General features: G+C 44.0%; 1 protein-coding gene across 5 annotated transcripts; it reads right to left on the bottom strand.

Moving 5' to 3' along the window:
* Positions 1 to 611: 611 nt before the first annotated feature.
* On the bottom strand, positions 612 to 15751 carry tcf20 (transcription factor 20). 5 transcript variants are annotated; one of them, XM_019870954.1, is made up of 7 exons: positions 15016 to 15750; positions 14769 to 14932; positions 4604 to 12590; positions 4138 to 4231; positions 3931 to 3980; positions 3274 to 3329; positions 612 to 2062 (listed from the first exon to the last, which is right to left on the bottom strand). In XM_019870954.1, the coding sequence occupies exons 3-7, from the start codon at positions 11561 to 11563 to the stop codon at positions 1963 to 1965; spliced, it is 7260 nt and encodes a 2419-aa protein (XP_019726513.1). In that variant the 5' UTR covers positions 11564 to 12590; positions 14769 to 14932; positions 15016 to 15750; the 3' UTR covers positions 612 to 1962. The 5 variants fall into 5 exon arrangements, with proteins under 5 accessions (XP_019726513.1, XP_019726516.1, XP_019726514.1 ...); XM_019870957.1 differs by having other exon boundaries at positions 3249 to 3329; positions 14769 to 15751; XM_019870955.1 differs by having other exon boundaries at positions 14703 to 15750.
* Between the last annotated feature and the right edge of the window lie 2019 nt (positions 15752 to 17770).

Genomic DNA, 17770 nt, shown 5'->3' with positions numbered 1-17770 from the left:
GGCTAAATGTGTGGGGAGGGCTTTTCATTTGTTTTTTTTTTTTTTTTTTTTTTTTTAGAATTATATTGAACTCAACTATTTAGGCTCCTTTTCTTCAAGTTCCAGAAGCTCTAGCTGCAAATAAAGAAAAATATGCATGTCATAGCACAGTGTGGTGAAAAAGGCCTGAGCTAAAGCTGCCAAGAGTGAACGTGAACATGAGATTAAGCTACAAGGAAAAAAAAAAAAGCAAAGTGATCATTTTATCAGGGGTGGTATCATCTATTTATTGGTTTCTTAATCATTCGTAATTCTGTGCAGTTACCTGTGGATTTGTCGGGTTTTGAAGCAAAGAGCCGTGCACTACTCGGCTGCAACCTGCAGAGGCGCTGTTCAGTCAGTGACAACTATTTTCTGTTCTGATGAACAAAGCGATGGCAAGTTAAGACACATCCACAAAGAGCGGCGGGCATTGTTGGGCGCAATACAACACTGGCGCGGAAGCAGAAGCTCAGCACATCCAGAGATTCTGCCACCCCTTTCAAAGTATTTAAAAAATAACACTTGATCGATTGTGCGCGGATATTTACCCAGAATAGAATAAAATATGTTCCAGGAAAAAAAGAGCATAGTTGAAGCATTTAACAAGTGTATTCATAATTCATATACATATTGACAACTTTTGTGATACAACATGGTTCTGATAGTGTTACTGCTGTCTTCTAGCTTGATTCTTTTTTTTTTTCCTCGTACAAGAATAACAATAAAAAATGATCAAGACAACACCATGTACAACTTACAGTTTGAAATCGGATGGCAATGTCTCTTTTGAATGGATTTTGGATCTCCCGCTGTGCCAGCGCTGGAAAAACTACTTAGTGAAGCTTGGTCCCCGTTGGCCTGTGCGGCCAAGTGGCCAATCGCAGCCGTCCACAACATCCTCAATATTCGTGTTGTCTTATTCCCCAAAGTGTTACCGAAGGCGTGACTGACGCCCGCTCGTCACAATTCCTACGTAGTGCCCACCATGCGCTTGCGCAATGCTGGGCACCGCTCAATGTCCTTCATCTTCGATCTTAGTCCGCTCCGCATGGTCAAAGATAGCCTGGACGTTGGTCCATCGCTTTACCTTCTCCGCGCACGTGAGGAACATTTATGCTCCAAAAATAAGACTGTGTCCATCTGATTTTTCAGGAATACTCGCTGTACCGTAAAAAGCTCATGATGAAAAATAAGAACACTTTTCAAAAAGGACCAGAATGGTATAGCACTTTCTTTCTCTTACCCATTCGCTCACACTCACACGCACACACTTACACTCCATTGAAAGGCAACAAATGTCCGTTCTCCAAGGCAATAAATGTCTTTGTGGCAAACTTGACCCTGACATTCCAGGACATCAATTTGGCTCCTCTCTCTCTCTCCAGGAACGAAAGAAAGAAGGGAGGGGAAAAATGCAGACAATTAACGTTTTGACGAAATATAAAGTGAAATACATCCATTTTATCATTACGGGTAAATACTGATGAGGATACAAAAATAATAATGAGGGCTAAAATATGACTTCATTTTGATATCATGAGATAAAATACTATTTGCGAGAGAACCTCCCAATCACTCTTTTCTCAGGTTGACATCCTGTTTTCTCCCAACAGGCCTCCTTTAAAACAATCAAAAGAATATCCAGACTAAAAAAAAGGTACATGTTAAAATAGGTGATGATGAGCAAGAATTGAACACTTAGGGGGGTGTTTCAAGAAAACCAAAGTGAGCCCAGAGAAGAAATTTGCTTCTTTTGTTCTTGACTGAAACGTTCCTTTGTTCCCCTGTCACTCGATTCCACTTCGATCTCCGTGTTTTCTTTTTAAGGTCTTTTTCCTTCCGCTTTGTTCGTCTAATCTGCGTGTTTGGGTCTTTTTCTGCTTTGAAGTCAAAGAGCAATAATAGCGGCCTCTTTTCTGTAATGTCTTGAATGGAAATGATTCAGATTCCTGGTGAAATTGTACATTCCCTTTTGGTGCCCGGCCCTGCGCAAGTCGTCTTCACGCCGAGTCGCATCTCAGAGCCGACCTCTTGTCCAAACCTGCGCACAAAGAGAAAACACATTGAGATACAAACATCTCACACTGTGCATTCATGGTCCTACAAACCCCAATTCCAATGAACATGAGTGTGTATAAAAACAGAATATGCTGATTTACAATTTCAATCTATTGAACACAATGCCCAGCCGTATTCTGCGCGCGTTAAAACAGAGTGGCTGCGTAGTCATAGAGTGTCAATGCGACCTGAAAATGTTATGAAGAGCAAAACCCAACAACTGAGACCTCGGTCTGTTGAGCGACTGAAGTTGCACTTCAAGGAAGACTAAGAAAGAATTCCACTGAGAAAATGTCAACAATTCGCTAATCAGTTTGCAAACACTGAGGTGATTTGAGAAGTAAGGTGATGTAACACTGGTGGTAAACATGCCTGTGTCGCAGCTTTTTGGGAATGCGTTGCAGGCAAATACAAAATGAGTGACAATCTGCAACAACCCCCCCCCCCCCCCACAAAAAAAAAAAAAAAAAACAAAACGGTCGTACCTTGATGAACTAGTTATGGCCCTGGATCAGGCGTGGATAAAAACGAGACAAAGAGAACAGCGGTGGGGTGCCGGCTGCCTCGGCAACCGTTATTCATAGCCTCGCACCGACGCCGTTGAGACCGGCAACCTTGAGACCGTATTCATCAAACTGCTCTACGAGGTGGTCCGGCTCAAAATGAAAAGATTTTGCTGAAGACATCCTGCGCATATTGTTTGCTGACCTTTGACTGTTTTCTTCCCTTCCTGACACAGCCTATCTATTTTATTCCTCGTTTTGGGACCGGTGGTGGCCGGGTATGAAGGCACTGAACGGGAATCGAACCCAAGTAGAACCCAAAGACAGAAGCAGTACAAACCACGACCCCGATGGGCAGGTGTTTAAAGCGTCTGAGGTTCAGGGCTGTGTCTGAAGACCAGTCCGAGGTGTAACTGTAGATTTCAGCTCACAGCTACCCAAATGAGGCCAAGCAGTGCAGAAACTGGTTGGATGGATTTTTGTGCCTGTTGCTGACCGATGGCAGAGCGCCATTTATTTCAAGGTATTTATGGTTTGCTTTCATTTCATTCTACATGTGAAAAGAAACTAAATAAGAGGGAAAAACGGAGAAAATCATCAAATGGTTTCGACCAGAGTCCCCGTTTCGACTGGATAAGATAAAAAATGAAACATGAGTAAATTTACCGCTTCCAGACGGAATAAGTCTCACCCTCTCTCAGACTGCTCCAGGTACATGGATTTGGCGGGCCGGAAGTTCTGGGTTACCTGCAGAGGGAACGGTTGACCAAACGGGTCAATAAGCGATAGTATGAAATAATGATGTATGATATAAAAACCTATTCTGTGTCATAACACTATGGTGTTTACATTATTTTACTTTAAACAGTCCCTCGTCTCAAGCCTGAAAGAGTTGACCAGCTTTTTATCCCTTGACCAAAAAGTGAAAAAGCTATTGAAAAGCTTGCATTTCATATCAGAGCACTCTACCTCTGAAAAAGTTCTTCTATTAGCATTACTGGTGAAACAGTATTTGAACAATATTTGAAGTACTTAACTGTATTTATTTCAATTCTTTGCACAACTGCGTTGGTTCTGCTTGCAAATATTTGGAATGGCGATTGTGCACTGCATATTTGTACTTTAATCTGTGATTTACCTTTTACTGATTGTATTTTCTATTTAAATAGGGTTATATAAATACATAGAGAAAAGATGAGAATATTTCTATTAATTTCGTGTCATTTTATGTAAAAATACAATATTGGGGCATATATCATGATCGGGACTTACAAATTCTGATATAAAATCCTGTCCATACTGCATAGGGCTTGTCTGAGAAATATGAAAATTGACCTTGCTACTTTACCTTGTGCTTTGGACACCGCAATGAGAAGTTATCTTCATTGAGAGAACAATCTGGAAGGGAGAGGGGGTGAATAAATAACAGGTCGGCCTTCCAAAACCCATCTATTAAGAATACCAGGTATTATTCTGGAAAGTGACAACGTTACCAAAAAGAACCGCTGATACATTATAACCATTCAGAAAATGTATTTGTAAGCCTTTGGCTCACCTGTTTCAATGGCACAAAGATAGTGATATCGACGGATACAGCCTTTACTGTAGCAGCCCAGGGTGGAGCCAACCATCTCACAGTATGAACAGCTCTAGGACACAAAGAACAGAAATGTACATGAGCAATCAGGACATGACACAGGAGCCACTTAAATCAGCAGCTCCCTTTGAAACGGATACAAAAAAAAAAAAAGATAATAATAATAATAATAATAATTCACTGGGACTTTCCCTTGAAAAGAGCCCAGGGTGGAGCCAACCATCTCACAGTATGAACAGCTCTAGGACACAAAGAACAGAAATGTACATGAGCAATCAGGACATGACACAGGAGCCACTTAAATCAGCAGCTCCCTTTGAAACGGATACAAAAAAAAAAAAAAGATAATAATAATAATAATAATAATTCACTGGGACTTTCACTTGAAAAGAAAAATTGCAACAGATGACACAGATCTACTTACTGTTTCTCTGGCACCATCTAGTGCCTCCTGCAGGCCGTACAGCCTCCCATTGACAAGATATACTCCACTGGTCCACACGATGCATCCTTCATGAACCCACAACTCCTCTGGGTCCATGGGCATCTGAGGCAACTGGGCAAGTTGCGCCAACGGTCCCAGGGAGTCCAAAGCCGGCGGCGGAGGTTGAAAGGGCAGAGAGGCCTTACTGTTGGACGGCACCATTCTGGGGGAGTCCTCGCTCGATTTGTGCCTCCGTTTAAAGCGTGGATGTGAGGTCAGCTTTCGGTGTTGCGGTCGTTGCTGGGCTTCCTCTGCTGGCTGCTCCTGTGGCTGTTTTGGCAGCTGCAGCTGCTGCTGCTGCTGCTGCGACGTGTCAAAGTCCGGCTCTCTTTTTAGCTCTGGAATAGGTATGATATCAAAGTTCACGTCCCAGGATAAAGATGGCGTTTTATTGGCGGTATAAGAAGAGGCAATGGCGCTGGACTCGCCAATCACATCCTCTCTAAAAGTTAAGGGAGGAGCACTTACTGCGGCGGAAAGAGATTTAAGATTTAAATCCAAGTTTACGGTGCAGTTACTTGTAGCCACGGGTCTGGAGAACGGAACATGTTGTTTTTGCAAGTTCTGCAAAGTGTCCAAAGCGTTTGAGCCGATTTGTGGGTTTGGTGCCGTTTTGGTTGCACCTGTGGTGGTGTGACATTGTCGAAGCTGGGGCTGGTTTTTGGGGAGCTTGGCAGCATATTCTGCAGGATAGTATGGCCCATAAAGATCTCCGAGGTGCTTGTAATTGGCCCATTTTTGACACAGACAGCACAGCTGACGCCCAGAGTGTTTAGTTTCTGTAACAGCAGGTCCGGAAACAACGTAGTCAGAAGAAGGAAGCGCTTTTCCCGACTGAAGTGTCGTCTCCACCTGGTCCGTCTCCCTCAGCTCTGATTCTCTCTTTGATGACTGTGAGTAAAGAGTTGAGGGTGGTAGAGAATCAATAGCGCCGACACCCGTTTTCCCTCCATTTGCACTACGCTCGCCTTTTAACTTGTCGTCCTCAGCATTTACAATGGTGCACACCGACCCAATCTCGGGTATTTTGTTCTCCACGTGAATGTGTGGCACAAACAGGCCTTTGAGATTTGGATCCAGGAATGCTCTATTGATGCTGTTGGCTCCTTTTGCCCCCAGCAGCATTTCTGGGTTATCTTTAGCCGCTGATTGTGATGACGGTGCCCCTGCTCTCCTTATTCTTTGACGGCCTCTTCTTTCCGGCGAGCCGCCTTCATCTTTCAAACCTTTGCGCCGCCGTCTCGCAGGTTTCACTTCAATCTCAGGCTGACTCAATTGATTCTCAACATCCACTTTTACCATCTGGGTTAAAGTGGGCGGCGTCAGAGGAGGAGTGCTTTTGTTTTCCAAGATGCAGGTGGCTGTGCTGGTTGCAGTTTGAACTATGTCCGGTACTATAAGGGCGGCTGAAACGGGAGTTGGTGGCGGTTGAGAAGAATTCTGATTCATGGTTTGAGCTGGGACTTGAGACTGGATCGGTGTTTGGGCTTGGGTTGGGAGACGCTTTTGTTTATTCACACTTCCAACGGGTCTGCCCTTCTTCTTGCCAGATGGAAAATAGCCTTTAGGCACAGCGCTATCTGAAGCCTTACAATCTTGTATGGACAGATTTGGCCGAGGAGAGGACATTTGATGTCTGCTCAGAACATGTCCTTGAGACTGGCTATGATGTGGTGAGGTCGCGCCGTAGTAGTCACTACCAGCATAGTCATCAAATCCCATGCCAGATTCTTGAAGTTTCTGTCGAAGAAGGTTGGCAGCGGACTGCTCTCCTCTTCTTGTCTCAAGCTGCTGGTAAGTATTGGTGAAATGCTGAATGTCTGACAGGGCAGATGAAGATGGAGGAGGAGAACCCTGAACCGGGCGAGGGAGGGGTGGAGGAGGGGGTAAAGGCCCGAGCAGTGCAAAGTCTTCCTTGTCACCGGATGCTGATACCACAGCACCTCCTAAGCCAAAGTCAAAATCTTTTTGCTTGCGGGTTTGTGGATCACACGGGTAGCCAGACAGTGGCAACGGGCCAGTCTCATCTACACCTCTGAAGGACATCATGTCATTTAACGAGTGAGTGTCGTCAATGTAACCATCATCCCCTCCGGCAACTCTGGGAAAATGGGTCATGTCTTGGTCCTGTGACGCACTAAACGGTGGCATTGTGGCATTAGTAAAGCCCGGGTAATGATTTGTTCCATCATCACCGATGCCTGGAGGCTTTCCAACACTTGGTGATATTTTCTGAACAATTGCCTCCAGTTTCAAACCGCGTCCTTTCTTTGGAGGCAAGGCCTTTGTACTTCCACTTAATGGAGAGAGAGATTTGGGAAAGATATTATCGCCAGGCAAAGGGGAAGAGAGATGTGGAATATCAGAAGATGACGATTCGTCTTCATTGCGATGGTTTGACTCCGAGTGCGCTCCAGTAGGGTGTGAATTTGCGGCAGCCCTCTGCTGAGACGCATCCTGCATTAGTCGTTTGGCAGGAATAGGAGAGATAAAAGAACGCACTCTCCTTCTCAATATAAGAGGATTTGTCTCTCCAGGACCACCAGACTTAGTTTGACGCTGCACCTGTGGTTGAGCAGGAGTTACGTCAGTCTGAGGTTTAGTAGAGTTGCACGAAGGAGGAAAGCAGGGACGTTTGGTTTCCTCAAGTTCAGTTGTGTTCGGGCCATGAGCCTTCGGTGGAACCTGTGAAACTGCAGGAACAGATGACGGCGGCGGAAGTGCCTGTGTCCTGTAGCAAGAATCGGCATCAACTATTCTAACGCCATCTCTGCCCGGGGGTGTCGACTCCCACATTTTCATGTCATAATATCCGCCTTGGTGATGCAGCAGTGTTTTGCTTGCATGTTGATCACTGTGAATGTCTGCTTGAGGGATCATCCTCTGTCTGTGCTCTGGGTGGCTAACTTTATGCCTTCCTGGGGAAGAAACTGGAATCATCATCATATCCTTGGCGGACCTGTTCATTGCTTTCACCCAATCGTTTATTTCATGAGAATGCTGGAAAGGCCCGCGAGGGTGAGGATACATTTGAAGCTTGTTTGTAATTTGAGCCGGCGGCGATAAATTGTGGTATGGATGGTGGGAAGGAAAATGAGAGTGGCCGTGAGGCACATTGCTTTCTCTGGTGTCTCCAAAGCGATAGCCTGGGAAACTGTTGGCATTGCTTGTTGCTAAATCCGCACCATGAAGATACGACTGATGTCTTGATGGTGATGATAAAGGATTTGCGCTCAGAGATTGGGGCGGCAGGTGTCTGTAGGGGTCAGCGTTTAGCACAATGGATGAATGTGTCGATTTTGAAGAATATTCCATATCACTGTCATGAGTTCCACCGCTGCCATGAAAATCGGGATTTGGGCCGATCTCTTTGGATACCGTTTCAATTTTGACCACTTTTTTCTCTAAAAGGTCCTTTTTACTCATATCATTGGCTGATGCTGGGGAGGAAAACGGCTGCTGAATGACAGAGGCCGCGTTCTGATTCTTCTCTCGCTCTCTGTTACTGTCCCTGTCCTTCTCTGGTGTGCTCCGTGTATTTGGTGACACATCACAGATGACAGAGCGACGTTCAGATTTCTGAGATTCTCCTTGAACGGTGCACCCTTTCAGTGGCTCGGGCTCTTGCAAAAGCAGCTCCTGTACAGCAGATGATGAAGTGGACTTACTGGGCAATGTTTTTCTTTGTGGAAGAGAATAGTCGGCTAAATTGATGTGTTTCGGTTGGATTGGCTGTGCGTCTGAGGCTGCTGGTAAATGATCCTCAGAGAAATCTGCTTCTTTTTTGGCAGTATTTTGCAAAAGCTTGGGATTGGAAACGTCCATCTTAATGGAGGATTGAAGACCTGTGGCAAAATTGTTTTTACTTCCAAGTCGATGATTGGGATGTTGGGGCTTTCCAGCAGTGCCCATTAGGGCCAAATTGTCACTGGCTCCACCTTCCATCATCCTCATGTTTTCGGTCATACCATAAGCGTATCTTGTTTGAAATGGTTGTTGAACTTGGAGATGTGCAGGAAATGCCTGTTCTGGTCTTCCATAACGTCTATCTAAATTATAGCCCTGAAGAACCTCTTGTAAAAGGCTCGGGAATTGTTGGATTTGAGAAATGTCCTCTTGCCCTTTTGGTCCGATGGCTTGGCCTCTCTTTCCGAATGACTCGGCGAGAGAACTCAGTTCCTTTGAATGCTCGGGACCATAACCGGAATGCGTTTGCGGATAGTTTCTGGAACTTGATTCCATCACACCTGCTGGCCTCGTCCTTCCTTTCTTCACCAGGGACAAATCAGAGCCATACGATGAGTCTCCAAAGCCATACTTATGTGATCCAAATTGGTTGAGATTGTGGGCCTGCTCCATATTTGATTTTGGGTGCTGAGATGAATATCTACTTAGGTCGATACCTTCCTCTCCGTTATTACTCGACGACTCTTTCAAATAGGATTGTGAGGGTTTCTCCTTCAAACAGAGGTCTTGGGGTTGCTTGCTCTTTTCTACCTGACTTCCCTCGGAACGAGCCGAAACGATCACGCCAACACTTAGCTGCTCCTCAGAAATGGGTTTTTGATCACTCTCGTCATGTGCTGCGGAAGCAGTATGCAACATGTTTTCTTTGTCCTGTCCGTGCTTTGTGCTGATTTCTCCATCTCGAAGTATTTGGCTATTGCCTTTCTCCATTTTCTCAACCCCATCTTCATTTTCGATTTTGATCTGTTCGTTTTTGATTATTTCTGCAGTCTTTTTATGGCTGCCTTTTGAGTTATTATTTAGTAAACTAGGATGTGAGACACGGTTTGGTTGGGGGGGAGTAATAATACAGGAGGTGGATGAGGAAACAGGAGGTTTTGAATGTGAATTTGGGTCAGCATCTGACGAGTGACACTCAGATGGAGATGCTAACGCAGAAGCGGGGCAAACATTTCCTTTTGAGACTATTACTTTTGGTGGTGACTTGTAAGTGAAGGTTTTGGCATTTAATGCTTGTCCAGGTTGTGGCTGGGTTTGACTGTGAGGAGGATGATAAAAAATTGGTTCAGATGCACTGCTTGCACCACTCGTCTGCCTCATTCTCGTATGCCCGCCCTCTATCAAGTGATCCTCTTGCTCTATCTTGGTCTCTGCGGACACATAGGAGGAGTCTTCATCGGCAACACTTTCTAAACAGGGACCTTCGGCAAGTCCTACAACAGTTCCATCTTTAACTGTGCCGGTGCTTGAGGCTGCACTTGCATTTCTACTCCTCGGTGGCAATGGCGGAACACCGTGTGTTGCTTGTTGCACCTGCCCACCATCTTTGCCCTTCTTCTGTGAGAGCACATTGTCGGTGCGGAGCATGTGTTGAATGGTGTTCGGTAAATTTGCGACCTGGGAGCTCAAGGCATTAAGACTATTTACTCCAGTATCCTGCATTTTCCCAACTGGGGGAGATGAATAAACGGAGGGAGAGGGACCTTCCTCTCGGGGCACGAGCCCTGAACCTAGACCAGTTTTGTTGCAGCTTGTTGGTGGCACACTGTTTACTCTAGCAGTACTGATGTTATGACCTTTGTGACTGCCGCTGCTACCACAACTACTGATGCTACTGTTTGAGTTGGGTGTTGGACTTAACTGTGACGCAGCCTGTATTAATCTATGACCGTGACTGCTGCTATGGACAGTAGATGACGGGTGGGAAGGAACAGAGGGGTTCACGTAGGTTTCTGAAACACCCATCAAAGGGGAAGGGGTGGAGCTACAGCTGGGGGAATGTACTGCAGAGGCAGCTGGGGACGGGTTGGAAATTGGGCTGAGGTTTTGGTTCATCTGACTTTGTTGAGGATGCAACGGGGATTTGGCGAGTTCTTGAGATGTTGCAGGAGGTATACTGGGCGTGGAGGCCTGGGGATGTTTAGCATATACAGAGCCGCGGGTTGGGCCCTGGTGCTGCATCTTAAGAGGGTTGTCATAGCCCACACCTAAATTGTGCTGTGTGTTGCAGTGCTGCAGTGTGCCGTCCTTGTTAAGTGTTTGCGTCTGCGGAATATATCCAGCATAGTTTGATGCATGGTAGCGCTGCTCGACGGGCCCCATATTGTTAGCAGCAGATAAACCAGAGGCGGAGTTTGCACTTGAGTTGACACTGTGAGAACTGTTGACTTTGGGATCAAAACCCGTGCTAGCAGTGCCATCAGCATATCTCTGCGGAGGTGGGCTATACATTCCCGATGACCCTGTGGGCGCTCCAGCCTGTGGAGAGTATTGTGGGTATTGAGGGGTCATTCTATGCCCAGAGCTCGGATAACTCCGATGCTGCTGCCCATGGTGGACGGGGGAGAATGTTTGTCCATGTTGGCGGCTCTGAGAAGATGGCAAGGCCTGCAATGCAGCGTTCTGACTCATATTGTATTGATGAGGAGAGAAAGCTCCAGATCCTCCACCTGATCCAGTGCCGGGCCCATAATCTATTGAATATTGTGACATGATGCCAGATGATAATACAGATCCTGCACCAGAATGTCTGTACTGGGGAGGTATGTGTCCATCAATATTCGGGTAACCAAATCCTGTTCCATAGACTAGGCCCCCTCTTCTGTTTTTGTCCTTCCCGCCCAATGAAAAATAATAATCCATTGTGTCCTTCCTGTAAGGGTTGTTACTGCCGCTGTGAAGGTTACCCTGTGTGGGCGGTGCCTCTACAATGGCTCTGTTTCGAGCATTGTAAGCGAGCATGTGGCTGGCTTGATTGGACTGGAGCTGGCCTCTGTGTAGGCTCTGCTGTTGCATTGCCGCATAATCTTCCGTCATCCTCGGGGAGACCTGAGGGTCTGCAGTTTGGGGGGGATACGGAGGTGCACCTCCACCCCTCATGCTAAAGCCAGGGGCCAGAGAATGGGGGGTGGGGCTATTGGAAAAATTCTGCATCTTTGTCCCTTTCAACTTAAAGAAAGACGACACCGATTAATGTCCGTGGGAAATGCCACCCATGTATAAATGAAGGGCTGATAACGGGAATCATGGATGCAGAAGACAGCAGAACTTTTTAAAAAATGAAATGCTTGCTTCAATTCACTGGAGCCCTGGGAATGTATAGCTGAATGCTATAAGTACCCAACAGATCAAAGTCATATCAAAGAGTAAAAATGTTCTCACTTCAATGTGGCATTGGTATATGGTTGATTCCACATACAAAGGCCGACATCGCGGTGGGTTTCAAACTTGTCGTCATTCCTCTGCGGTTTGGCATCAAGAATATGATATCCTGGATGACTAACACATCACTATGTAAGGCAACATTAAAAGTCTCACTTGCAGATGCTGTAGCAAAACATCTCCTGTAAACATCGCTCTTTCAGGAGCCCGATTATGGAAAGACACAACTGCAATGGCGCAAAAAATATTTGTTCCATTGAGACAGAATTTTGGCAAGATGTCTTTTTCTTCTGTTAAAATGTGTAATTTTGCCAGGACGTGGACCAAAAAGGTTTCGAAGGATTTGCGTCAAAAAGGTCTGAAAACAGACTTTGACAACACGCCTCCCAGAACTCCATTGATATTCTCATCCACTCTTGGATGCAGGGTGACACTTCAGCTCTTGCCTTTCTTGATCATTCTCATTTCATATCATGTTTGTTTTTTGTTTTGTTTGTCTCTTTCACTGCATGCATTCATCTGGGCGAGAACAGTCTTTGGTCCCTCTTATTTCATTAGTTCCGGGCATAGATTCCTCTTGACGCTCTCCTGGTACTTGAGCATTTAGCCGTCTTACCTTTGTTATTGTCTGTCAGCCATCATTTAATTCTACCCAACTCCAGAGCAACGTATTTCCCAAAAGGAAGGTAATCCATTTATTCCACTTCCAGTTCAATCCTTTCAAACTCCAGCTCTCGTTTTTCCCTCAGCAACTCCATGCAGATGAATTCATTTTCCAGCTGGCCAGACACGTAGAAACCTGTAGCAACAAAAGACAAATGTTTAAGTCAGCATGTAACACAAATCCATATCCGACATAGAGTTATTGCTGTGGTCATACGAAGTCATGCATGGAGACAAGACAGACTACGAACATTATACACTTGCGTAGCCTGCAGCAGGTGTCACCAACCACCATTTTAAGTGATGACGACAAATCGTCACTAATTCATGCTTCTACTGTGTATTGATATTTTCAGTGTGTATACATTTATTTTAAATTATAAACAGCATGACAACAATTTGGCTTAGGAGTGAAAAAAATACACATACAAGCACAACTGGAGCGTACACTATAACCCAAACATACAGCAACCAGCCGCACATTATTACCACTTGCACAATGATCATTGCAAGAGCTGCATCAAATGGTACGTCTTTACAAAAAGTAATAATCGTGAGTTTTGATTGACACTGTCAGAGAATTATTAATTAGCCAATTTGTTTAATATTGTGGCTGAAGTTTGCAGTGGTGAAGAACTCTGCACCTAATATTTTGACCCCATTTAGTCGATTGAGAGTCAAAAATATTAGGAAAAGCTCCCCAGATGATGAAACATTTTTAAATGAATACCCCTCTTTCAGTGTCAACCAAAACAGAAAATTAATATCTTTAAAAAAAGGCTGAATATTTGATGCAGCCATAGCAGTAGATATCGTTATATTGTGCAAGTGATCATAATGTGGCTGTTTAGTCCATGGTTGTATGGCGGGGCTTGGCACTGTAGGTATTTATTTGTCTACTCCCAGGGAATTGCTATTGTAATTGTAATTTATTTAAGCGTACACATTCTACAGGTGTATGCATTATAAATATAAGCTTAGATACAGGCTTTGTAAATATTTTATGAAAAAAAAAAACAAACAAATATAAATGTACTCAGCCTTTCAATACATTTATGAAAACCAAGTTGTCTTTATGGACTTCACACAGTTTTTACAGCTGTTGGAAAATAAAGAAGGCATGCCTAAGCGCTCCCTCTTGACTGATAAACAGGTTTGGTGGACACAAAAGTGGGGCAGTGAGAGCAAGTAACTCTGGAAATTAAGTAACATTCATAGTCACGTAATAAATACTACTACCATTGCAACTGCTGGAATGAAACAACTTGATGAAGCCAATCCTCATTATAGTGGCACTAAATGTAAACTTTATTGTGTGTACACTCCTTTTAATTACAAAGGCTCACAATTTGAGGGATTGCACCCTTTTTTTATGGGGTCAGGGCCCATAATTGCCTTGAGTGTCAAGCTTGCATTGTCTCTTTTTCTTAACCGACAGAATGGTTAATTGCCCTTCAACACATTTAGGCAATTGCGTTTTGTAAAGCACACCAGAAAGAATTTCATTGTAATTAAACTATTAATGTAACTGCCTGTGACTTTCTGAACAATAGATTGCACATGAGTGAACACAAATAATCCAGCGATGAGCAGTGACACCAAAGCAAACACAAGTGCATGTATCAGGCAGTTGTCAGGCATGCCACTGGAGTCTTGGAGGCTGATTTAGAGGGGGAAAAACCCCGTACAGTTGAAGGGATTCTATTGATCTCCACCCTTGAATCTTGATAACTAATTAATCACAGTGGCTCGCTAAGCACGACCAACTAAACAAAATAGCCTGTGTAATGTCAGCAAGACATGGCTATCGTGTCAGCAACAGCATACGCAATTATATTGTTGCACCACTTTTATACCAAACATGATGCTGGTGTTTCGGAGCTGCAATAGCCAACAGCAGGCTTTACGCATTCCAATTAGCTTAGTCGAGCTGCCTTTTTAGCTTTGTAAGGTTGGCGTTAGCTGATATCTACTGCCAATTGGGAGCTAGCAAAGCTACTAGCTGTGGTTAGCATTCTAGCAAGACAGCTAATTAAGGTTTATTACGCTCTTGCACGTTATTTGAGAGCGTTCACGCAACGATAGCCACGGCAGGCTAAAAGCTGCGTTTAGCTAGAAAAAAGGGGTGATGAGATGCAGATGTTTCGCCCCTCACAATTCAGCGGAGCTGTAAAAAAAACCTGGTTTAGCTCGTGTATAGGTAGAAAACGAGCAAGAGACGTGATGTGAGATAATTAGCATCACTCACCTCGGCGTTTTTTAGGAGCTAACGTGGGTCGGGGCACGTTAGCTAACACCTTCAACACATACATACCTGAAAACGTACCAATACGAGGCCCAGTTGAGAGTGAAAGGCTCCTTTTGACAATCCCGCTGTTGTGGCAGGAAATCCCAGTCTCAGTCTTGAGTCAAATGCTACGCCGCTTTTTCCCTCAGCCGTTTTGGGTCCAGGAAATCCCGACCACCGGCGACCAATTTCTGGGGAGGGTGGGGGGGTCGTCACGACAATCGGATCCCGGGCCTCTCTTGATTTGCCCCGTTTATTCCCCTTTTGTCCTCACCTCCAGAAATGAAGAGAGCGGGGCACAATCAGGGTGGCTGTGGGTCCCGTCAGTGATGAGGTCCACACACCCCCGCCCCCCACTCTCGCTCTTTTCACACACCGCTGAGGTGACTGCACCTATCTTCAACTAAAAATCAAACACAGAAGCCTCCGTGCGGTCTTACGAAGCCCCCCGACGCCACTTTCCGTCCCTTAAGTGCATTTACATACCTTCATCATATGCTCCTTTCCCACCGAGACTGTTTTTTTTTCTCGCACCAGAAAGACCGCCTTGACACACGCGCACACAAAACACACACATTTGCCTGCACTCCCCTCTCCACTCTTCCACATCACATCCCTCCACCTCTTTTGTTATTGCTCAGATTTTCACCTATTTCTACCATGAAAAATATATACATTGGACTAATATTGGTGTCTTGTTCTCATCTATGATGACGATGTTTTTCCCACACTGCAGCCCCTTTGTTCTTGTCCCAGCTTCAGTGAAAGTGAATTAGTTACCAGTGTACAATGGCAGACATAAAATAGATTTGCAGAGTATCTGTAAGACTGCAGAGTGGCCTTTTTTATGTTACTGGGCTTTATGGCTGCTGGAACATAGATATATTGTTCTGACAGCTGCATTGCACTTTTGTTTAAAATGGACCTTAACTTTTACTGCATTTTGATGTAAGAACGTGCAAATTAATCGATAAATTGATTGTAACTGTACTGGCATTCAATACATAATGCAAGAGAGTTTTTTTTCGTCCAATTGTCAGGCCTAATTTATTCATTAATTAAAAAAAAAAGAACATTTGTCAAATTCCTTTCCGGGGAGACATAGCAGCTCGGGGAGAACAGGAAAATTTGGGGATACACTATAAATGGTCATATTAATTTCCAAGTTGATTTTAACTTTACTGGAGTTCATTACATTCAGAATTATATTTTTTACCATTCATTTGAAAATAATATTTCACTAAATACAATTAATTATTTGTTAATTTTTTCAAAACAGTAAATTTAATCAAATGCCCTTCCATGGAGACTCAGCAGCTTGAGAAGAATTAACAAAATTGATACTGTGGTCTTGCATAGAGTGTAACGTAAGACTGCCGTGTATGTTTTTCCGTGCTATTATCATGATGGATCTATTGTACGGCCATCTGAATTGTATTTTAGTTTAAAATGGGCATAAATTATTTTTTTTTCTGTTTTTAACAGTAAAAGAATGCCCATATGAAAATATTCATTGATCACTTTTGGTAGTAGCATATATTTCGAGTCATATTTTTCTGTACATTTTAAAACAATCTGCTCATTTATCTTCACAAAATATAATTGACTATTGTTTTTGAGTTAAGTTAGGAAAATTGTATTTTTTTTATTTTTTAAGTTTCTCTGGGGAGTGGTGGGGGTTGGGGGGCTTGCTGCCTGACACTGTCAAAACTTGCTACATCCTCCATATGGACGCTCCAGATACATGCACCCACATACAAATACAACAATCAAACAGGCGATTAAAACAATTACCGGTAAGCTTCCGTGGGTCACTTAACCCATCAATCAAGGCTAAATTCTCTCTTCTTAACAACACTTCAATGCATTTCTTTCCCTTGCAGACACACGTCTATTTCTATCATAGTTGCCATAGCAACTGCAGCACAGCGCTTTAACTGTGGATAATTTTTTTTAGGCTACCGACATTTGCAGCTCACCTGCACATTTTCACAAGCATCCACCATTCAGGTAGAATTCTGCAACCAAACAAATTGCGTGCAACATGCGGTTGCGCACTTGTGCGAGCGAGCTGAAAGAGAAAAGCGCCGAGAGGCGACATGTGCCCGTGCATTGATAACGCCGAAACAGTAAGTCAGCCAGCCGGGCCTAGTCAATCAACAGAAATGCCTGCTGGGATACACACAGTCGCTCCATCACAGACAAGGTCAGAAAATCATCTATTGAGCAGCCACAAAGCACACGGTGGAGAATGCAACTCGTTTGGGGTGGTCGTAATTGTTGTAGAGGTGCACAAAGAGTCCCTGTGTCGTCAATTCAAATCTGGTATCCAATACACAAGATGTATCAAATATTGACTCAAACAGAGCGGTATTAGTTGAACAATATGCTCATTTCTACACTCATAGTTTGTACTTTGCAGTATGGGTTTACAACTGTGTGGCATCATCAGAGCGCTGTTATTACTCCAATTACGATGTAACTATGGAGTTTCAAAATACAGATACGTCACCCTTGTAAAGAATAATTGCTCTTTGGATGTGTGGTGCATGTTCGGTTCGCTGAGAGCTGTAAATGATCCATTTGTGTGATTGTAAGTAGAAATGGTTGGTGGGAATGGCGTTTTGGGAATTGAACCCACACTGTCCGCATGAAAGGCGGCAGCATGCACCACTACGTTGCAAATGCTTACTAGTGTGTTATGTGAAAATCATTTATATAAATTATATATTTGCTGTATATGTAAAAATAATGCAAGTTACAGTTATAAATTATAACGTTGCAATCAATGAACTGGATTAGCTTTAAAACTGTAATAGTTAGAGCTTATTCCGAGAAATGATACAAAAAAATACAATAAAGCATATAATAATTAGAAATTAAGGTGCCAATAAAATGGGATTCGTTTCGTTGCCGGACATTGGGAGGCAATTACCAGTGAATGGTTTTACTATCGGTAAACAACAGGGGGCGCTGTCACCCATTACCCTTCAGTGTCAGTGAGCAGCTTCTGTAGGGTTGTGCCGGGG

Source organism: Hippocampus comes, unplaced genomic scaffold, assembly GCF_001891065.2.
Source record: "Hippocampus comes isolate QL1 unplaced genomic scaffold, H_comes_QL1_v1.1 scaffold343, whole genome shotgun sequence".
Classification (NCBI taxonomy): Eukaryota; Metazoa; Chordata; class Actinopteri; order Syngnathiformes; family Syngnathidae; genus Hippocampus; species Hippocampus comes.
Note: the sequence above shows the minus strand (reverse complement) of the source record. Positions and strands in the feature narration are given on the sequence as shown.

Coding starts and splice junctions, on each gene's coding strand:
- tcf20 (XM_019870955.1), bottom strand. CDS start 11,563: ATGCAGAATTTTTCCAATAGCCCCACCCCCCATTCTCTGGCCCCTGGC. Junction 3,981..4,137: donor TCTTTGTGCCATTGAAACAG/GTGAGCCAAAGG, acceptor TCTCCCTTCCAG/ATTGTTCTCTCAATGAAGAT. Junction 3,330..3,930: donor TGCGGTGTCCAAAGCACAAG/GTAAAGTAGCAA, acceptor TTCCCTCTGCAG/GTAACCCAGAACTTCCGGCC.